At 40.9% G+C, this 23,611-nt stretch overlaps 1 protein-coding gene across 13 annotated transcripts in view; it reads right to left on the bottom strand.

The window, feature by feature from the left end:
- TNS1 (tensin 1) overlaps positions 1-23,611 on the bottom strand; it is a 402,998-nt gene that overhangs the window by 60,222 nt on the left and 319,165 nt on the right. For all 13 annotated transcript variants that reach the window (XM_083349831.1, XM_083349836.1, XM_083349838.1 and 10 more), the window contains one exon: positions 6,617-8,365. In XM_083349831.1, coding sequence (XP_083205957.1) covers positions 6,617-8,365 — 1,749 coding nt within the window. The remainder of the gene's footprint in view (positions 1-6,616; positions 8,366-23,611) is intronic.

Raw genomic sequence — 23,611 nt, 5'->3', positions numbered from 1 at the left:
CTTCCGACGCGATCTGAAAACGCCTTTATTTGAACAAGCCGGCTTGGCCTGATGGGGGGTGGGTTGGGTTTTTTATTGTTCTTAATATTCGTATTTACTGTTTTTTACCTTGGGCATTATGTTTAATTCCTTTTAACTTTTGTACTTTTGTATTTTATACATTTGCCCTGTTCACCGCCCTGAGTCCTTCGGGAGAAGGGCGGTATATAAATAAAATTATTATTATTATTATTATTATTATTATTATTATTATTATTATTATTATTATTATTATTAGAAATGGAGTATGTGTAATACAGAGATATCTGTACCTCATTCAGCAAATCTAGCTGCACTTCCTCCTGACCAAAAGACCAGCCTATCTCTCCTTCCTGTTCTGAATTTCTCTCTCTCTATCACTAGCACTTACATTTCAATGGTTTCCTTAAGATATTTTGCCATTGCAGCAACATGCTCATTCTTACGTATCCACGTGTTACTGACTAGTTTAAGCCAAAAATACATCTATCTCAAGTATTTTGCGTGACTGTCATTTCTGTCAGTGTACGTTATTTAGCTAAGAGTGAATATGGAAAAAGTTCAGGTGGCAGCTTAATTATAATTCTATTATAATTCCATACTTTTGAAGAAAAGCCTAGACTCCTATTTGGGAAGTACACAAAAAAATCAGTAGGGATAACTGAGACTGTCTTCATACAGGTAGTTCTTGACTACAATCACAGGGGAGCTCAGAATTTTGATTGTAAATCATTGCAATTGTAAGACAAGGCACCGTGTGACAGGACTCAATTTTATAACCATTTTACGATGGTTGTAATGTGAATCACCATGGTCACTAATCAAATCACATGGTTGTTAAGCAAATCATGTCATCATTAGACAAATCCAGCATATTCCAATAGGTGCTCTTTTTGTTTTGCTGGAAATTGGCAAAAAAAAAAAAGTCACAGATTGTGGCCGTGTCACCATGGGACATAAATGCAAGCCAGATAATATCACAACACTGCAGGGATGTATATGCAGCACTGATAACTTCAAGGAGAAGTTATAAATAGTATTTTTGTTAAGTCTGCTGTAACTTCAAATAGTTTTCAAGCAACTGGCCTAAGTCAAGGTCTACCTGTATTCATATATCAAGTATTAAAAAAGTTAATATTAAAAGCATTTCTCTCTACCTCTGATTCAACATTTCCATACAGACTGCAATCCTATACCTAGAAGTTTCCTTTTGGTGGGACCTACTGCAGGACAGACAGACACATAAGGCTACATCTGTCACTTAACAAAGATAAAATAATGTTTTGCTATTAATATGATTTGCAAACATTTATTTTAATAATAACACTTCAAAATATATGTAATCTCCTACACTCAGGTAGCAAACCTGGACTCGGGATAGATTTTAATCAGTTCTAAGTATCAGGGAATTTGGAGGTTTCTTCAATGTGCAGTTCCACCCCTCCACCCCATTGCAAAAGGCTCTTATAGGACAGGCAAGTGTATAATACAAATTAAATTCTATAAATGACTCCATTGATTCAGAGGAGGTTAAATTTAGCTCCAACCATCCCAGTCCTTTTGGGGAGGGGCTAAATTATTTTGCTTCCCTCCTGTGTTGTGTGAACGGGTTAGTGGGGGAATTAGTTCATTCTTGTTGTAGAAACTGAGATGACGTCCTGGATCTAGACTAAGGGTAGGCAACCTTGGCTCTTTTATGACTCGTGGACTTCAACTCCCAGAATTCCTGAGACAGAGTCATAAAAGAGCCAAGGTTGCCTACCCCTGACCTAGACATTAAACAAAAAACAAAAAAAAAACCCCACCCATCCTCAGTAGGAACTCCTCTATAGTTTTCATCTGCCTGAAGCAATTGGGAGTTGCGGAAAAAGGGGTGGAAAGTGATATGAGATAAGTAAGTCTTTCCCCCTTATGCTTCTCTGCACTGACACACCACAAATTGTTCCTGCTTCTGAAAATTAAGAAAGATGGCAGGGAAGAAAGAGCTTCCCGGCATCTTCTGAAATGGTTGGAATGGCTAAAGCAGTTGTTTCTCAAACACAGCAACTTCAAGAAGGGTTGGCTGGGGATTTCTGGGCATTGAAGCCCACACTTCGTAAAGTTACCAAGTTTTTTTAAAAAAAAAAAAAACAAACAAACAAACATTGGACTAACTAAGGATCCAGAGGAGACGACAGAGTTGTTAAAATCTGGCAAACCCAATCCAACAGTAGTAAAATGGATTGTGAAGCACGACTCAAGCAGATTGCGCTCATTGTTCCAGGGCTTCCATTTAGATCATGAATTCCCTTGGGGTGTGCAGGATTTTCACTGGTGCTGAAAGGGATTCTCACAGCTTTTCCTGAGAGCAAACCCTCCTGGAGACATTTTGTTGTAATCACTGCAAGAGGCGCGCGGGTGTGTGTGTGTGTGTGTGTGTGTGTGTTGTCTCTTCTGCCCCTGATTAGGAAACTGGAGTTCTCATGACAGCGAGAACCAGGCAGGAGGATGATCTGTGAAATTCCACACATACTTGCCTTGGAACAAACAGACAATTTATAGCAAGTCATTGTAAATAACATGTTGGCCCTTGCTCTTTCAGTGTGTTCTGGACATTTCCTTCTCATCGTTCTCTAGCATGTCATTCGTTTGCTTTCAAAGTTTTAATATTTTTTTTCCTGATTTTTCATTTTTCCAATCTTATATTTGTGCTCTTGCGCACACACACGATTTGGAATTCAAAATAAAAAGTCAACATGAAATTTCATATGCACTTTGTGTGCATTTTTCTAAATAGACATGCTTTTCCATCTGCCACGTACTTTCCATCTCCCCAGCAGACTGACAAAGTAAGTGACTTTGTGCCTACTTTTCCTAATGGGTACGGTATATTTTAGTGTTCTCTTTTATATAATAAATGCATTTTCGTTTTTGTTTTGTTTTTAATCGTCAAACTACATCTCCAGATCCAGAAACCTGTATTTGGCATGCTCATGCATCTGTTCACTTACATTGGACATGTTCACACAATTCAGAACTGAACTCATTTCTCTTGTAACTTTATTAAAATGTAGATTTTGAACATGTTCTAAAAAGTACTTTCTTTTGCAAAACACTGAAACACTGTTCTGGAGACAATGAAGAATCAGAGGATTATGGGCATTACTGCTAACTGCAGGCAAAGAAGCACTACCTACTGCTACGTTTTGTGTGAACAAAAACAATTCCTTTTATCTGAGTTCAGCCTGCGTAAGAACACTGAACACTCACAGTAAACACAGGGAACATATTTCTATCACAAGTTCACTACTTAAATTATGTGCATCTATACACATTCCAAGATAGCACAGTGAATCAGCCTTGAAACTGTTTTTCCCCCCACCTTACTGTTTTCTTTATTCTCAACTAAACCATTTACTCTCTGTTAAATACCTTTAATGCCCATGGCCCAGAAGCTGAACAGCAGCTTTGGCTAGTACTGAGGGCTGGATTAGATGCAGGACATTTCTGAGTGGTTCTACAATTAAATACTTTTTCATCTAATTACCATCTCTGAGCCGGCTGAGGCTGACACTGCATACCAAGTACAATCATCACAATATTTCTCCACCGCTATGTATTGTGGTTTAAAGAGAATTCCAAAGCTTTAATCCCAAAGACAGTTTTGGAAAGTGTATCCTCTGTAATTTCTGCTTGGGCACAGTGTGTCCAATATGCAACTTTGTTCAATATGATGAAGGCACTTGCTTATTGTTTCAAAATAACCTATCCATCTCAGTTCAAAGGAAGGCCTGCCTGAATACATTTTTAAAAGCTTCATGGCATCTAAGACATAACATACTTAGTTCTTGTCATGTGCTGCATGGAATGAAATCGAGGACCTGTTATGTAAATAAAAACTCAAGACTATCTTAAGATGGGAAGCTTTTCATCCTCAGGATTTGGATAAACGTGTTTTTCAAGGGGGTCACATCTATGCTTGAAAAGAGATGTTTAAAAAACACGTGAAGAACTGGTATGGAGGTTTTTCGGAAGAGATTGGACAATGATTTGTCTGAAATGGTATAGAGTTCCCTGCTTGAGCAAGGGGCTTGGACTAGAAGACTTCCAAGGTCCCTTGCAACTCTGTTGTTCGCTGAGTCCATGGATAGGCAACCTTGGCTCTTTTATGACTCATGAACTTCAACTCCCAGAATTCCTGAGCCAGCCATGCTGAGGGAAAAGGGAGAGGTTTCCATGCTGAGCCATGCTGGCTCAGGAATTCTGGGAGTTGAAGTCCACGAGTCATAAAAGAGCCAACGTTGCCTATCCCTGTCTTAGTCTGTTAAAATCATCACTGGAGTAGTAGAAGAACAGGCTGTTGAGCCTGCCCTTAGTGATGGGGCAGGAGTGAAGATCTTACAGTCTATAAAGTTTTTCAGATTGTTATAATTTCCTTCCACTGATTATAACAAAGAGTTTTCAACTAGGTTCATAAGCCAAAGTACCTTGTCCTGTCTATGCCATAGGCCCTCTAGAAAAAAGTGGGATTCCGCTGCTTTTTCAGATATCTAGCTTTGCAAAGACAAAGGTCTTCAGCAAAGCCTTTTTCACCAAAAGGGAAACAGTTATGAACACATCATGTATTTAAACTCATGCACATTACTTGTTGTTACTGAATACCACTTTCTCAGTTCAGAGGATGCAGAGCTCTGCCCAAGTCTTCCCGTCCTCTGAGCATCAGAAAAAGACACAAAAGAAGCACCCGAGGCTATGGAATATTGAGCTTCTGTGGGTGTGGTGGACATTTCCTTCCTAAATCAGCAGCTTGCAGCAAAGACACTAAAAGCTTTTTGCCAGTTCCTTCATTCACTGAATATCAAATCAAATCAAAGCCCAGTGTTGTTTGCCACAATCACCCTAGCAGTTGCTGGGTAATCTCTCCCTAGGATCCAATCTATCCAACAATGTTGTATTGTATGTTTTAATGTCAACTGCTAACAATTATACATTAGAAAGTCAGGATTTCTTGAGTTTATAAAGATGTCAATTTAGGGCAAGTGAGGCATAGATACCCATGAATTAGCTATGGCTATCAGAACACAGGGAGAGCACCCAAATTCAGGGAAATAAGTGCCGTGGCTCCCAAAATCAATTTTTCTCCTTTTGGGAGAAGGAAGGAAAAGAATTCTTCTACAAAAAAAAAGCTTTGGGGAAAGGTTTGTGGTGCTCATCGTTATCTCATGTTAATGAAGATGCTAAATACAGATTACAGATCGCCAACATATAGTAATGCTATTTAGGCAGCAGGGATTCACACTCTTCCTAGGTTGAAGTGGCGGTTGGGGATCCTCTAGTCTTCAAATGGGACAATTCTAGCTGCAGTCAATAAATCAATCAGAATACAGCTGGAAGGGACCTTGAAGGTCTTCTAGACCAACTCCCTGCTCAAACAGGAGACCCTATACCATTTCAGACAAGTGGTGGTCTAGTCTCTTCTTAAAGACCTCCCAGGATGAACCACCACCACCCCACTTCTGAAGGCAAGCTGTTCCAATGGTTAATTGTCCTCACTGCTAGGCAGTTTCTCCATAATTCCAGGTTGCTTCTCTCCTTGATTAGTTTCCATCCATTGTTTCCTCTCCTGCCCTCCCACGCTTTGGAGAATAGGTTGACCTCCTCTTCTTTGTGGCAGCCTCTCAAATACTGGAATACTGCTATTATGTCCCCTCTTCCCCCCCCCCCCCGCGCCCCCAGTCCTTCTTTTCTCTAGACTAGCCAAACCCAAGTCCTGCAACTGTTCATATGTTTTAGTCTCCAAGCCTTTAATCATCTTAGTTGCTCTTCCCTGCACTTTTTCCAAAGTCTCAACACCTTCTTTGAAATGTGGTAACCAAAACTGGATGCAGTATTCCAGGTGTGGTCTTACTAAGGCTTTATAAAGTGGTAGTAATGTCTGTTCCTCCAGCTTAGCAGGCAAACAGAGGCAGATTATCTGAGATATGATACAAACTACGCTGATCCTATCAAAAGCTTGGCATTTGCATATGACACACTTGCTAAAAATGCTAGCCATTACTGGCCCAAGACAATAACCTATGAAATATTTAAGATCATGTCACCCTTCCTCCATACTGACTCATGCATTCCTATGCATAATTAAGGGAATTTTTTAGCTATGCATTTTTCTTCATGAATTGCCAGGGCCTTCCTCTAGCTACATCAATGCTTGAATTTCATTTACTGCACCACCAATTGGCCCCTTCCAACCTCTCAATCCTTAACTCCAAGAACTCAAACCTCCTTGGGCAATGACATGCAGTTACAGTATGAGGTACAGTGCCCAGGCCACTGTTTAGAACTGAATAAATAGTCAATAGCAACTATTGAAAAATCCGGCCTTTAGAAAAAGGCCACTGTGAGTGAAAACGAAACATTTTCTGCATTTTCAGCACCGCAGTCTTTTCATTCTGCATTTTATAGGAAGAGTTGAGTTTATCACTCTAATTTGAATGAAGCCATCTGAACAAAAGCGAGTTCCTTAAAAAAGCACACATCCGATGACTTACAAAATCCACATTTAGGGCCTTAAAACAGAGGCAGCTTATTCAAATTAAAACCTACAGCAAGACTTTCTTACCTGCTATTCTGTGGGCCACCAGGCCTTCGAGATGCAAAGGCTCTTCCCCTGGGGCCTGAGAGGTTTCCCCGTGATGCTCAGCCTCATTTAAGGGCATCTGAGTTTGGACTGCTGTTGTGAATGAGGGAGGTGATATCAGCAGAGGCTGCTGCCCTTCCATGACTTTGCATGCTGCTGCATGAGGCCTGAGAGAGGTGGGTGGGCTTCCTGCCATCTGCCCAAGGCTCTTTCCTTGTATTACAGCTGACTGTTGATTCTGATAGCCATATGGAGAATAGGCCTCTCTGAGATCTTGTGCTGGACACTCCGGTTCTCCAACACTGTTGAGCAATAGTTTCATAGGATGCGCTTTAGGTATTGGTTCGGCCATCTGGGGCACACTGGAGCCAAGGGAGGTTTGTGAAGGGCCTCCTGGAATCAAGCCAAAAGCATTGGTAGCCTTTGGTTGTACCACTTGAGGTCCTATCACAGGTTGGGCAGACATTGAAAGAGCTACGGGATGTGGCCTGTCTTCTCTGGTAGCCAATGGAACACTCTGGGATTTAGGCATCATGGAGACCGAGGGATCCAGGTCATGCATGAGCATATTGAGAGCTTCAATGGATTGTTCTATTTCCTTCTGGGAGGCAACTGTAGGGAATTCAGGGATGCTTATGCTTTGAGAGGGTGCTGCTTGTGAAGGGCTGGATTGGGGACTTGCACTAGCAATGCTGGAACTGTGGCTGTCTCGAGCACCATCCTGTTGACGTGATGGAGGTCTGCTACCTCCACTTTGTTGCTGCCAAGAATTAAGCCCCCTCTGGACAGCTTCTCGACTACTTGTGCTCCGGGTTGGTGCTTGAGGAAGCTGGGAGATTTCAGCAGTAGCTGTGGGGAAGGACTGGGAGCGATATATGCTATTTGAGTCATAGCCATAGGGATACTGCTGGCTGGAGGCTGGTGGCTGGGGTTGTAACCAGCCAGGAGTGGGGAAGCCATGCTGGTGATAATCAGCCAAATTTTCTTGGGCAGACACTGAGGGCCTGATGTGCGCATAAGGATCATGAGGGTGACGTCCCATGATGTTCCGCAAGGCATTCTGATTGTTGTAGGGATAACCACCATTGATAACCATCTCCGAATCGTGCAGCTTGTCTAAGCCATTGAAGTTGGATGAACCATTGGGTAAGGAATTGAGGCTCTCCATCCGGGGAGCCTCATGATAGCCAATGTCACTGGTGTTGGTAGCGCCATCGAAAGAGGAAAGGGTACCTAAGCTACCCACACTGTGTCCATCCTGGTTGGGCAACTCATCATCCAAAATGTCAGTTTCCCTCTCAGCCACTAAGCCAGCAGCTTCCCCATTGACATGAACCTGAGCTGGTATAATATGGCGGCCTGGTGAAGCAGAAAGAGCTGCTGTTACCTCACTGGGGCTGTGGTTGTGCATGGTGGCTTCGTTTTCCAAACCAAATCCACTAAGCAAACTCTCAAGCTCCCGCTTTTCTTCGGGGGTCAAAATAGGGTTGTTTCCTCCACTGCTGCTAGGAACCGAAGATGCCGCCTGCTCATCAGTCTTGTCCGTCTTGGTGGAAGCAGTTGAGTTCCCTGAATCACTGCTTACCGAGAGCGTGTGCTCAATGTGGTTGGGGGCGGCAGAGAGGGCAAGCCGGTTGGGGTTGACAGTGCCAGTGCTGCCGTGAAGCGAGTCTTTCTTTTTCACCTTGGCATAGAGGCTTCCATCCAGGGGTCCTTGGGTGTGCCCAACGTCTGCATGGAAGATCAGAGAAAGAAGACAAGGAAATTGTCAGTTAAGCCAGATCTCCTAGTTCATGGGTTTCCAAACCTGGCAACTTTTAAGACTTACGGATTTTAACTCTCAGAATTTTTCAGCCAGCATGGCTGGCTGAAGAATTCTGGGAGTTGAAGTCCACAAGTCTTAAAGTTGCCAGGTATGGAGACCCCTGTGTCCTAGTTGAAACTTAAAATGATTTCTGGGCTGGTGTCCACTTTTGGTTACCAAGAGAATAAACATGGCTGCTCTACCAATTGAACACTCGGAAATTCATGTCACATGTCCTCTGCACCAAAGAGGCATCAATCTGTGTCCCTGAGGTCTGCCCCATACATTGCAGCTGAAGAAGCACTGATGAATCAGAGCCAAAACAATTGCACGGGACGCTTCCCGCTTTCTTTTTTCCCCCGTTATCTGAACACAGGATGTTTTTTCATAGCAGTTGTGTTTCACATTGATCCAATAATATAGGAAACCCTGGCAAAGGAGAGAGGGGGATGTAAAACTACAAAAATATAAACAGTTTCCCATAAATGGCATTCTAGGAGGAGCTGAACCTCTGCCTTTTGCTGTAAGCCAGGAACTACAAAATACAGGAGGGGTTTTTTTTTGGGGGGGGGGCTCTACAGGTCTCCTTTGGTTTTACTTGGCCAGAAAATAAATCCTGGCAACTGCAATGGAGAATATAACGAAAAAGTTGGCTGAATATGCATGCTTCTCTCTACTGGTTGCTGGGGAACATAAATGGGAGGGCACTGTTATCTCCAATAATCTGTTTGTGAGTATGTATTTAATCCACCACCGTGGGAACCAATGTTAGATTAAGGATATGTATCTATGATGTGTTAGTCAGGAAATCTGACAGATGGTTAAACACACTGCTCCACACTTACCTATACTTGCCCAACCTGTTAATGGCAGTAATTGGTGGTTGTTTTTCCACTGGAAAACAGCTGAAATTTAATAGGGGAGGAAATAAAGGATTCCACCAATCATATGCCTTAATGTGTCTCTTATTAAAACTATATGGGTAGCACCAGTTGTTAATCCCATTTATAGCGATAGAATAGGACTTGGTGATCAACAGGGCAAGTTTTTTTGGCAGCTCAAAGACTGGTGAGTTGTTTGCCAGTGCCCTAAATAGGACTTTGGTCATAAAGGTCATATTGTTTTGTTTTAACGTTGAATAAATAGAACAATTCAGCCAGAGTTCTTGTCAGATAAGTAAGATTAAACGTCTATTTACTTTCTTGTATGAAAGAACCCTGATAAAATTCATAGTTGCATTAGATCACATATTTGATGCTTCAAAACTGCTTTCTATGTGGGTTTTAGGAAAGTTCGAAAAGGGCTGTAATATGTATTTAAAAAACCTTTATATTTATTCATAGAGAAAATCAGAAAATATGTTCTTTTTCTTGTTTTGGAGCCTCTGTGAATTTTCCTGGAACTGCTTGAATACAACATGGAATGCACTTGTTTGGGGGGGGGGGGGGAAATGACTTCTCTTTGGCAAAAAGCCAAAGATTGATTCAGGAACAAAAGATGAACTAATGGAAGAGTGTAGATCACAAAGCGCTTATCTGCAAAGATCAAGCACTTCCGAAATGGACTCACAATTCTAACTTACCACAATTCTTTCTCACGAAGCACAAAGATGCATGCATACATGTATGCATATGCATTCACACACATACAGGCACGCACAGATACACATCCAAATACTATTAACAACCATTATACAGCAGTAACTATAGAATTTATGTAAGCAAAAGCATAAATCCAGCATCTACTTTCCTTTGCTCCCCCACAAAAGGAGGCTAAAGTAATATACATATACGAAAAACCATCACCAGAGCACCAAGAACACATTAACACAGAGACAAAATGTTCAAGAAATACACAGTAGTGCTCAGCATCTAAAATACCACACACTTGTTCATTTCATGGCCAACTGCATAGTGGTAGTGTGCATGCACAATTACTGTCTAAAATTTGTTTACACTAACTATTAGGGGAGGGGAGCAAATCACACATCCTTACAAACAGGCAGTCATAAAATACTTTCCAGGGTTTTCTAGTGATCAACACTTAAACCTACCAAATCTTTTCTAAACTCAGTTAAAGAACTTTCAACCTAATTTTCCGGAACTGACCTTTCTCAGAAGGCTATATGGAGTCCAGGTTGCCCAACTGCAATCATTGCATTACAAAGATGGAGTGAACCTCTCACATTCTTCCCAAGGGTTGGGCAGCTGCACATACAAGCCCCGAACAACTGATGAATTTTGTGCAGAAGCCACAAGAATGATTGAAGTAAAACCTACACTGTAGTCTGCTTCTCCTCTTGGGAGTCATACCATCCCTTCAATCTCCTGGAGCCATTAAGTGTCCTTAGTGAGATTGCATAACCAGAAGAACTGATGCGGCCACAATGGGCTGGTGGTACAAATTTCAGCTTAAGAAGTGAATTGTTGAGCCTACAACAAAACACATCTGTATTTAGTTAACAGGTCCAAAAGCTGCTCTCTGGTGCCAGTAGAACTCTCCCAAAGCCATCTTGCTGCCAAACAATTATTTTTAATTTGAAAATGCAGCCAGAAGACATACCAGAATGCATCTTGCATATCGTTCTATTTCAAGGGTTCATGGGAAACTGAGAGGGGCAAAGAGGAGAGAGACTAATCTTGTCCCCAAATACCTTGTCAAGAGGATCACCCACCAATTTGGGATGCTCACTAAAGGAATGGAGGGTAGGTGGGTAGGATGTTCTGGATACCTAACTGACCTTGTTCTGTCCTTGCTGTATTTCTACCAAAGCTGCCCCTATAAATAGCAGGTTGGGTTCAGGGAATCATTCAGCTTATCAGAGAGAAGATGGGGTTATGGTATAGAATAATAGACTATTCTGCTCCCATTACTGCTAGCAGTCTTCAATATGTTCCCAAGATAACAGTTAGCCCTCAAAGAGGTGATAATTTTCTGTTCCATTTTAGGGATGGGCATCTGAGAGAGGCAACCCCCCCTCCCCCTCCCCTACTTGAGCCAATAAACCTTTATCTCAGATCTAGCAGAAACACTGGCTTTTTCAGAAGGCTTTTCACTTGTACAAATTTCTTTTTGTCTCCTGAGATTACCCAATTCCATCATGAAATCAAGGTCCCATAGTGCCTAGCTCCCCCGCCATCCACCCCGCTCTGCTTTTCAAGAGAGTATCCAGAGGGTGGCTATGCTATTTCCTTTTCGATTTCCTTCTTCCCTTCCTATGGAGGAAAACGCACCAAGGAAATTAAAGTAAGTATTGAAAGAGGTATAGATTTTTCCCATTTTCTCACCGAAAACAAAATAGCCCTTTCTTCCCTTCCTTATCCACCAAAGTCCCAGACAGGAGCCATGATGGTACTCCCACAAACAACCAGAAAGTCAGAGGGGTGAGGTTGTTAACAGTGCAAGTGCCCACAAGCATTAAGGCAGGATGGAGGGTCTTTTGTCTTCTATAAGGAGTAGCATGCAACATAGTTGATGTGGCATTCTGTCCTTCTGCACTGTCTGCTCTATGTTACACAGAATTGTGAAACAAGAGAATTCCACTCCCACCAAGCCTATACACATTATCGATATAATGATAATGTAGGTTTATCTCCAAAGCTTAAACACTGAAAACTGTGAGCATGATGAGATAATTGTACTTTGTTACTCACTTTGCAACAAAATGTGAATGGAACTAATTTCATGAGGAATTAAGTACTGGGAGTTCTTCCAGGGGACATCGACACAACAACACTGTGCTTGCAAAAAAGAGTACACACAGACACAAACACACAAACGCACACACACACTGGTCCTTTGCTGTGATAAAGAATTACAATGGTGCTATGGACGGTACCTAAACGATTACAAACCATCCCAACCTGTGAACATCTTTGTTGGGACTTTAAACGTTATTTCTCTCTTTTTCAAATTGAATGAAAAAAAAATCCAGCTGAGGTGAGGCAGATTTTCCCTCAGCCATTTGTTATAAAAAACAAAACAAAAAAAAACCCAAAACACTGTTCTGGTGCCCAGTCTAGCTAGTAGCAACAGGTGCCTCCCTTGTTGATCTCCTCTGTTCCAATAATGAAGGCCAGCAGACAGACCCATTCAGTCAAGTGACACGCAGGAAAGAGAGGAGGAAGAACACCCATTTGTTTATTGATGCAGCTGCCAGAGTTGTCAAAGATAGTAGATACTGCAAGGGCATGAAAGAGGGAAGCGGCTAAGTTGTCTGTATCGATTCAGAGAGCAAGAACAAGGATTTCAATGCCAATAGCAAAAAAAAGATAATTGTTCTGTCTGCTACCCAGCCCTTCTAGCTCTGCTGAGGGAAATTAACAGCCTAGTCGGGTAAGGATAGATTCCTCATTTTGCTCTTCAATGTCTCACCTTTCACCCAAATGAATAATACTCTGAGCTGTGTGATGTAGAAATATAGCTGGATTATTTGCTGTTATTCCTCACATTTTTTTTTCTTCTATATATCTACCTCACACATCCCAATCTTCCTAAATGGAAGGTTCGTGTTTTGATAGGGAAAAGTTATTAAAAGAATCTATAATGAAAAGGTACTGCCGGCTGGGACCACTTCCAGCTTTCTGGAAATGGTGGGAGTCAAGCCCAATTATAATTCTGCCAGCCTAGATGGCGTCAGTCAGTCAGTTTACTCTGCAGAAAAATATTAATAAAAAGGAATCAGTTACATGACAAACAGCAGCTCTGGAGAAAGGTCTTGGGTAGGTAAATTTTATTCTCCAGGTTCTACCGGTTAGAATTCCCAGGTCACATTGAGTTTTAACTTTCAGGTTTTTCCTTAGTAAAGAGCAACTGAATCACCTGATCAAATCAATCACACACCATTGGCTACAGTATTCATTGGCAGGAGTTATTTCTCCTAATCTCTTGATCTGGGTAAAGTTTTACATCACTTCTCCCCTTGTGCTCTCCTCGGAAATTCAGTCACCAGTCACAACACAAGGATGATAAAAAACAATTTGGTTGAGTTTGTGAAGGTTAACGTCTACAAGTCCCATCGTGAGAGGGTGCGCATGCAAATTTATAAAAAGAACAGGGGTTTTTCACAAAACAGCTTCTCTTAGATAGCAAGAAGAGTAGCATCTCTGGGTACTCATCCTCCCTGCCTCAGGGACTCTGATGGCAAACTGGGATAAAGGACCCAGCCATGTAGCAGAGCCTTAGAGACAGTTCTTCGTACTCTGTATTAGAGACCTCCGGTACCCACTTAAAAATCGTATTGCCTTCTGGTTTGGGAGGTGGGTCGCCTCAAGAAGCCCCCCTCCCTTACCTCAGTCACAGGACCATGGGGAGAACTTCTCCAAGCAGGAAAAGCCTAAATTGGTCCCATTTCTATTTTTTTTATTTTTTTTATTTTTGATCATGGATCCCCCCAAGACCAGAACTAAACCCCATCACAGGCAAGACAAACTTACCACTTAGGGAAGTCTCTGCAGCTGGAGAGAAACTGGGCTTGTTTGTTTAATTCTTCAGAGTTGAAGTGCAAGGGTGCTCCTAAAAGAGCTCGGCCGGAGCAGACTGTCACTCCATCTTTTCTCAGGCATGGGAATGAGGCTTGTTTTTCCCTTGACTTGTAGGAAACGAGTGGGATAAAACCCTGTCTGTAATTTCAGCCAGTCAGATCCCGAGGGGTTCACTTATCATCCCGTAGTTATGTGATTTCAGGATGACATCACAGAAAAGGCTGAGTGACTGAAGTGCAGAAGGAGTTTCTTCAGCTCCCAGCCACTCACATACAGTCCTCTAGTCACCGAGAGAAAACAGGGGTGTGTGTGTGTGTGTGGCGGTGGTTGAAAAGAGGCGGAGAAAAGAGGCAGAATGACAGTGGAGCAAGAGGGAGGGTGAAAAGAGAGCTTTAACCTAAGGGGAGGAGATCAGAGGCCCGGCCAAATCATTCCTTTCCATTCCCTACTCGCCAAAACATTTCTCTTTCTTCCAGAGGGACCTCCCACAACCACAGCAGCATTTTCCAGCTGCTAAACAAAAAAGACTTAGGAAGGGATTTATTTCTTTAAAATGAATAAAAATAATAAGTCACATCCAGTTAAAAACATGACATTAAGGACAGCTGACTCCTCTAGCTAATCTGAGGGATTTAGATCACCCAGGGGGGAAAAAAAAGTTCAAAGCAAAATACAACACTTCTCCTAATTTCCTAGCACTGGTATTCTTTGTGATATTTGCCTCCTCCTTATCAAGCTTCTAGTGCATTCCCATGCACTAGGTAAGGGGGATGCCAGCTTCCTCTAACAATGTGAATGCTTTAACTCATACAGTATATGTAACTTACAAGTCCAGAGTGTAATTCTTTATGAAGTGCCTACAGGAGAGCAGTACTTCTGTGGAGTTTAAAACCTGCTTTTCAAAAACTTGAACCTTGGACCCTACTGACTGACAGAGCTATTGGATGCTTCTGTTAACAGCCAGCTGTAAAACAAGGAAGTCTTTAGGATTTGGGTTAAAAAAAAATTCTAGCAAACTCAATATTAGGTTGCATTTGAAGGTATTCTTGAAGTGAAAGACAACATTTCTGCAGTATAACAAGGAAAAGAAACCGTCTCACTTTTCTTTTGGACCTAAAATTCAGCAGTGACAAAAATTATCCAGAAACATGGGGCCAATCCACAGCATGAGCCACTTTGCTCAATTCTACTTCAACTATTCATTCAACTATTAATTTTTCACAGATCATCCCAAAAGATCAGAAATCTCTTGAGAGGGCAAGAACATTGAGATTGTTTCGTTTAAAGCCTTCCCATTAAGTTGTGAATCAGCTCATTCCTAGATTTTGTATTCATTTGCATTCTACTGCATTGTCAATTTGAATACACATTAATGGCAATCAAAACATGACCAAAGGGATGTTGTTGTGCCAGTCTTGCCCAGTATGGTGTCCTACAGATATATTGAAACTATAAAACCAAAATTCTAACTAGAGCAGGGGTGGGCAGCTATGGCCCCTTTATGACCTGTGGACTTCAACTCCCAGAATTCCTGAGCCAGCCAAAAATTCTGGGAGTCGAAGTCCACAGGTCGTAAAGGGGCCATTGTTGCCCACCCCTGAGCTAGTGCACCAGTCTGGAAAAGGCATGTCTGCACTAACTGCTGTAAGAAAGCAAGCAGTCACTGATGTTGTAAAGCCAGTGCTAAAATGCCTCAATAATAATTACTCCTTGAAGTCTTCCTCTCACTATTTCTCTGTGCAACTTCTAAAATTTAACACAACTAATGCAAAATGTTCAGAATAGATAGAATGGGGAAACTTCTTAAAGTTCCAAGAGAGGAATTATTGAGAAACCTAAATTATTTCTACATCATTATAAGTCTGAGAAGATGCACAGTTCATAGACATAGTTTCCCCCATCCTAGGAGATCTTAGCATAACTCCAGATTGGATGCCATTTTCAGAGAAGACATCATATTTGCAGTTTTTTCTCATAACACATTACTTTGGGGACTGAGCTGTGTATTTTTCCTCAGGCTTCTGCATTGCGGCAATCTAGAATTTTCCCTGCCAGCCTCTGATCCTGCACCTTGACATCTTAAACCACAGAGGAGGGTGTCCATGCCAACAAAAGGAGATGTAAACCAAGAAGGTAGATTCCTCTTCGTTTAGTCATCTGCTGAAAGGCAAGGAGACAGCTCCCATCTCCCTATAGGCAAGAACAAGGGGGAAAGAGGCAGAAAGAGTAAAGGAGTCAAATATAAGGATGGAAACAAAGCCCTTGCTAATGGGAGTTTCATATGGATTGTTGATAGCTTTAGCAGGCGAGGCAGACCAAAGCCACTACAGTACGCAGAAAGATTAGCAGCCAACCACTCTCTCTTCTGCGCCTTCTGCTTTTTTGTGGTCTGAAAGTGTATTGACTCTTGTGGTCTTTTCACTATGAGATTATTGGCTCTCGTGTCCCTGTGTGAGACAGATTTCTCTTTCGTCTCCCCTTCTCTTTCTGGCAGACGCTGGAAGATGAACAGAGATCCTCCCACTTCGTCTATATGATAGCAATCAAGGACTATTGTAGGAACATCAGATAGTCTGTCATAAAATTCTTAAGTGAACAAAAAAACCTCCTACTTATTATGACGACACGAACAATACTAATAATAACAATAAAGAATGCAGGTAATGTGCAAAGAGGTAATGGCTGCACAAGAAAGATAGTTTATCTTTAACTTCAATCTACATTCAACTTCTTTGTGTTGAAGGATAAAAATTGTCCCAAGCCTATTAGTTATCTATATTTATATTTGTTCCCCTTCATGGATTACTGCCTTGTCATGGCGAAGGGGCTTGCGTAATTCAATGAAGCTATGAGCTATGCCGTGCAGGGCCACCCAAGATGGACAGGTCATAGCAGAGAGTTCTGACAAAACGTGATCCACTGGAGAAGGAAATGGCAACCCACTCCAATATCTTTGCCATGAAAACCCTATGGACAGTACCAAAAGGCAAAACGATATGACGCTGGAAGATGAGCCCCTCAGGTCGGAAGGCGTCCAATATGCTACTGGGGAAGAGCAGAGGGCTAGTACTAGTAGCGCCAGAAAGAATGAAGTGACTGGGCCAAAGCCGAAAGGACGCTCAGCTGTGGATGTGTCTGGTGGTGAAAGGAAAGTCCGATGCTGTAAAGATTTTTTCTCCATAGGAACCTGGAATGTAAGATCCATGAATCAAGGAAAACTGGACGTGGTCAAACAAGAGATGACAAGACTGAACATTGACATCTTAGGTATCAGCGAACTAAAATGGACAGGAATGGGTGAATTTAATACAGATGACCATCAGGTATACTACTGTGGGCAAGAATCCTTCAGAAGAAATGGAGTAGCCTTCATAGTCAATAAAAGAGTAGGAAAAGCAATACTGGGATACAATCCTCAAAATGACAGAATGATCTCAGTTCGAATCCAAGGCAAACCATTCAATATCACAGTAGTCCAAGTCTATGCCCCAACCACCAGTGCTGAAGAGGATGAAATTGACCAGTTCTATGAAGCACTACAGCACCTTATAGAACTAACACCAAAAAATGATGTTCTTATCATCATGGGGGATTGGAATGCTAAAGTAGGAAGCCAAAAGATAACTGGAATAACAGGCAAGTTTGGCCTTGGAGTGCAAAATGAAGCAGGGCACAGGCTGATAGAATTCTGTCAAGAGAATACGATGGTCATAGCAAACACTCTTTTCCAACAACCCAAGAGACCCCAGATGGTCAACACAGAAATCAGATTGACTATATGCTCTGCAGCCAAAGATGGAGAAGCTCTATACAGTCAGTAAAAACAAGACCAGGAGCTGACTGTGGCTCAGACCATGAGCTTCTCCTTGCAAAGTTTAGGCTTAAACTGAAGAAAGTAGGGAAAAGCACTAGGCCAGTCAGGTATGAATTAAATCATATCCCTGTTGAATATACAGTAGAGGTGACAAATAGATTTAAGGAATTAGATCTGATAGACAGAGTGCCTGAAGAACTATGGACAGAGGTTCGTGACATTGTACAACAGGTAGCAACCAAAACCATCCCAAAGAAAAAGAAATGCAAGAAAGCAAAATGGCTGTCTGAGGAAGCTTTGCAAATAGCTGAGGAAAGGAGGGAAGCGAAAGGCAAGGGAGAAAAAGAAAGATACACCCAATTGAATGCAGAATTCCAGAGAATAGCTAGAAGAGATAAGAATGCCTTCTTAAATGAACAGTGCAAAGAAATAGAAGAAAACAATAGAATAGGGAGGACCAGAGATCTTTTCAAGAAAATTGGAGAAATGAAGGGAACGTTTAATGCAAAAATGGGCATGATAAAGGACCAAAATGGCAGGGACCTAACAGAGGCAGAAGAGATTAAGAAGAGGTGGCAAAATTACACAGAAGAACTATACAAGAATGAGCTTAACGTCCCTGATAATCACAATGAGGTGGTCACTGACCTCGAGCCAGACATCCTAGAATGTGAAGTGAAGTGGGCCTTAGAAAAGCTGAGCAACAACAAAGCTAGTGGAGGTGACAGTATTCCAGCTGAGCTATTCAAAATCTTAAAAGACAATGCAGTAAAAGTGCTACACTCAATTTGCCAGCAAATTTGGAAAACTCAACAGTGGCCACAGGATTGGAAAAGATCAGTTTACATTCCAATTCCTAAGAAAGGCAGTGCCAAAGAATGTTCAAACTATCGCACCATTGCACTCATTTCTCATGCTAGTAAAGTCATGCTTAAAATCCTACAAGCTAGACTTCAGCAGTATGTGGATCGAGAACTACCAGAAGTGCAGGCAGGATTTCGAAGAGGCAGAGGAACTAGAGATCAAATTGCCAACATACGCTGGATCATGGAGAAAGCTAGGGAGTTCCAGAAAAACATCTACTTCTGCTTCATTGACTATGCTAAAGCCTTTGATTGTGTGGATCATAACAAACTGTGGCAAGTTCTTAAAGAGATGGGAGTACCAGACCATCTTATTGGGCTCTTGAGAAACCTATATGCGGGTCAAGAAGCAACAGTGAGAACTGGACACGGAACCACTGATTGGTTCAAAATTGGGAAAGGAGTCCGGCAAGGCTGTATACTGTCGCCCTGCCTATTTAACTTATATGCAGAGCACATCATGAGAAAGGCAGGGCTAGATGAATCAAAAGTTGGAATTAAGATTGCCGGAAGAAATATCAACAACCTAAGATACGCAGATGATACCACTCTAATGGCAGAAAGTGAAGAACTAAAGAGCCTCTTGTTGCAGGTGAAGAAGGAGAGTGCAAAACTTGGGTTGAAACTTAACATTAAGAAAACCAAGATCATGGCATCTGGCCCTCTCAATTCCTGGCAAATAGATGGGGAAGAAATGGAGGTAGTGACAGATTTTATTTTCCTGGGCTCCAAGATCACTGCAGATGGGGACTGTAGCCAAGAAATTAAAAGACGCTTGCTCCTGGGGAGGAAAGCCATGGCAAATCTAGACAGCACACTAAAAAGCAGAGACATCACCCTGTCAACAAAAGTGCGTATAGTCAAGGCTATGGTCTTTCCAGTTGCAATGTATGGTAGTGAAAGTTGGACCATAAGAAAGGCTGAGCGCCAAAGAATTGAGGCCTTTGAACTGTGGTGCTGGAGAAGACTCCTGCGAGTCCCTTGGACTGCAAGGCGATCAAACCGGTCAGTCCTAGAGGAGATCAATCCTGACTGCTCTTTAGAAGGCCAGATCCTGAAGCTAAAACTCAAGTACTTTGGCCACCTAATGAGAAGGAAGGACTCCCTGGAGAAGAGCCTAATGCTGGGGAAGATCGAGGGCAATAGAAGAAGGGGACGACAGAGAATGAGGTGGCTGGATGGAGTCACTGAAGCAGTAGGCGTGAGCTTAAATGGACTCCAGAAGATGGTAGAGGACAGGAAGGCCTGGAGGAATGTTGTCCATAGGGTCGCGATGGGTCGGACACGACTTCGCAGCTAACAACAACAATATTTGTTATTTTTAAACTGCCCATCTCCCTCAAAGAAGGGCTCTATTGTCCCCAAGAAGTAAATATCACATTGATTAAAACTTTTCTGAATGGTAGAGCTTACCATTCTCCTTGCAAACTACTATTCGGGAATGTACAAAATTTCATTTAAGTGTTTACATTTACATGCAACACTGTGTAATTTTCTATTCTCTAAATTCTATCAAGGAATGTTATAATCTTCTGCCTCAGTGAACTTTGCACTATTCACACCAGTGCTTCAGTATTTGCCAGTCCATATGCAGAGTTGTTCAATAATTTAGAATAATATCAGACTATCACCACTACATGTGTTCTTATTGGTAAAGGTTAAATTAAAAGCTATTTCATTATTCAGAAAGGCAGTCATACAGCCAATAGAATTGGACTCAGAAAGCACACCCATCCATTATTTTTATTAAGGCTCACAAACTATTCTTGCAGTACATTTACCTCTAAACTAGTGGATTCACTAGAGTTCATACATAATAATATTGAGCCAATACATTGTCACTTTATGAAGATATCATAAAACACAGATTACAGATTATAAAAGCAAGTATAGCTGTTTACAGTATCTTGCAGCTGAATTTTGTGTGTGAGAGAGAGATCAAGAAAGATATGTGAGGTTGCACATAAAGATCTGGGAATTATGGGAACTGAAGTCCAACACATCAAAGGGCTGCCAGGTTGAGAAAGTCCAAATTATGGAATGGAATTCAGAGGACATCATACATACATGATACTAAATATAATATATTATAATCATGCCCATCTCCCTGCAACTTTTCTAGAATGGTTGGGAATATTTGGGGAATAAAATGAGGGTAGTGTGCATAAAAGATTCAAAAGAGGGTAAAAAAGGAGAAGAGGAGAATTAATTAATTAATTAATAATGCCTGGAATGGACAAGCTTTCTTCAAATCAAAATGAGTAGAGCTGTAGTGAATGAAGTCACTTTGCAAAGTGCATTAAAATCAGAATTACTGTAGATAATGGAGAACTGCAGGTACATGCCCTGTGATGAATTAAAACAACAACAATTCCAGCCATTCCAAAATCCTTCACTGAACATTTAGAGAATTATAATACCACTGGAGTGATAGTGAATCACAAGGAAAAAAAACACAAAAAAACATATTGAGCCTTTTCAGCAGATCTAAATCATAGGTTGCTTTACTAGCAAAACTGACCTATAGTTTTTGTTAAACTTGTAAGTTTTAAAAATAAATACTGTGTGGCCATTCGCTCTGAGAGATGTAATCGAGTCTACATAGTTGTGCTGTATATAATTATCCATCAAGTATTTGGCATAAATCAATGGCTAAATATGAACAGCAGCCGCTGTAATACATTACTTAAAATTATTTCAGCAAGGTGGCATATACAAATAAGCCATGAGCATTATTCTTTGCCCCCACCCCAACTCCACTGTTCCTTAAATATGATGCATATGAGATTTTATAAATTTCCCAGGATAACCAGCCCAGCCTAGCAACACAGGATGGTCACAAATATACAGTGACTGAAGTTGCTGTTAGGAATGGTCTGTTGATATTCAATCTTACATGCTTCCCCCATGAATGTCCCTTAATCATTTCCATTTCTTCAGTATTCCAGCATCAATAGGATACTTATAGGAGCTCCCACTCTTGTCTGTCCTGCAGGCTATTTATGAGAGAGCTATAAAACCTTGAACAAACAGGATAAATATGAGGTCTTACAGATAAAGTCCCTTAAATACATGCCAAGGAAGGTCTATTTTAACTAGACCTAAATGACTGAGGCCAGATTTATTTCTCCCTCTATGGCAGAAGAGATCAGACTGAAGTTTTAAGTCCATGATGTCCTGAATTAAATTCAGAATACTATAGCTTTTGAATGACAGAAGCTTCTGTTTAGGACTTACCAATCAATAAATATACTGCTCAAAAAAATAAAGGGAACACTTAAACAACACAATGTACTGGATTTAATAGTAGGATGTCTTATCTTGTGTTCCCTTTATTTTTTTGAGCAGTATATATTATCTATATACAGTTAACTTCCTTTGTATTTCTATTAGAGATATATTTCTGAGTTGATTCAGATGGTCAAGTGGATGGTCAGCCTTGACGATAATACTAATTTAAAATTCGATCTCGCATAATTTAAAATTAACTATTTTGCTTTTTGACATTTAATATGGGACAGGATTATCCTCACTATAACAGACCAAATTAGTTCTTAGCCGTTCCATGGCATCAGAGGACCTCTGTTGTGTATGCATTTTAAATAATTTAAAATCATTATTTTTTTAAAAAAAATAATGATGGTAAACTCCTTTGAAGTGCATTTGTATGGAACTAAATAATGGAAATAGGTTAAATCATACATTATTTTTGTCTGTGTCAGTCTGAACTCTGGGCCAATTTGGTAATTTTGCTAATTATTGATGCCAGAAGACAGACAGAAGCTGAATCTCTGATTCTTTAAAACGGCTTAGTAGTTGCTTTCACTACAATTCCTTCATTCTTAGCAATGCAGATAGAGAGCATTTATGTCAAGAGAACTGTAATAATTCCAATTTGTTTTCAAGTACAATTCAAAGTAGTGCTGAAAACATTTATAGCTTTAATGGGCCTTGATCCAGTTTAACATTAAAGAACATCTCCTCCTACTCACTGATGATAGTAGCTACAATTTTCTTTCTTGTGCTGAAATTCCCTCCCCAGAGAGGCTCTCCAAATTTATTATTTAGAATAATATTACAAGCTTCTCTATTTCAACAGACTGGATATTAGAAATCTTATTACTTGTCTAAGCTTTCATATATTGTCTAAATCTGTTTTTAACCTTTTTTTTACTGTTTCTTTAAACGTTTGATTTGCTGAGGTTGGGAAGCATGGAAGTTTAAATTCTACTCAACCATGGAAATCACTTAGTGATTTTGCACTAGCTGCTATAACTAGAGCAAAATTCGAGTTGTTCTCTTGAATTCACGTAGAAAAAAATTGGTATATACAAATAAAAATGTATGCTTCTTAATGAGTCAATTATGGTGCTCTTATTCCTGAGGTTCCAGAGCATCGTGTTTGACAGAAATATGTATTTAATAATGAAACAAGTAAAAATAAGAAGTAACTAGTAAACATAGAAAGATTGTAAACCATAAGGAGGCAGCCAGCAATTAGTATATGTGAAATTCTACATGTATCTCAGCCAGTAAGACTGATTTATTCCTAATAAATTACAGTATACAAAACCAAGATCACAAAAGGTCACCGCAAAGGCTGATAACTTATTTTCTTGTGATACTCCTTTGTAGATTCTGTAATCCTTATAATCTTCTAAAACTTCCAAAAATCATGATCTACATTTTAGGTTCTTTCTCTTGATCAGTCAAGTTAATCTCTTCTGGGAGTATTCCAGCTGTTGGGCTTTCCTTCCCCCCCTTTCTCTCCCCTGCCCCCCAGTAGTCAACTTCCTATGCCACTAATACAAGAGCAGCAGAGTTGCTGTCCTTGGTGATTCTCTTGAGGTATCCTCTTCACTGCAGCCTAGAATCTAGATGATCTGCATAGGAATATTTGCTTTTTCATGAAAAACGCTTTTTGTGTGTATGCTGGATCACCTTGAATCCAGATCAATAAAATGGACCCTGAGGGAGGTTCTGTGGTGAGAATAGCAAGTGGAACATTTCAAA

The sequence above is a fragment of the Vipera ursinii genome (assembly GCF_947247035.1).
Source record: "Vipera ursinii genome assembly, chromosome: 1".
NCBI lineage: Eukaryota > Metazoa > Chordata > Lepidosauria > Squamata > Viperidae > Vipera > Vipera ursinii.
Note: the sequence above shows the minus strand (reverse complement) of the source record. Positions and strands in the feature narration are given on the sequence as shown.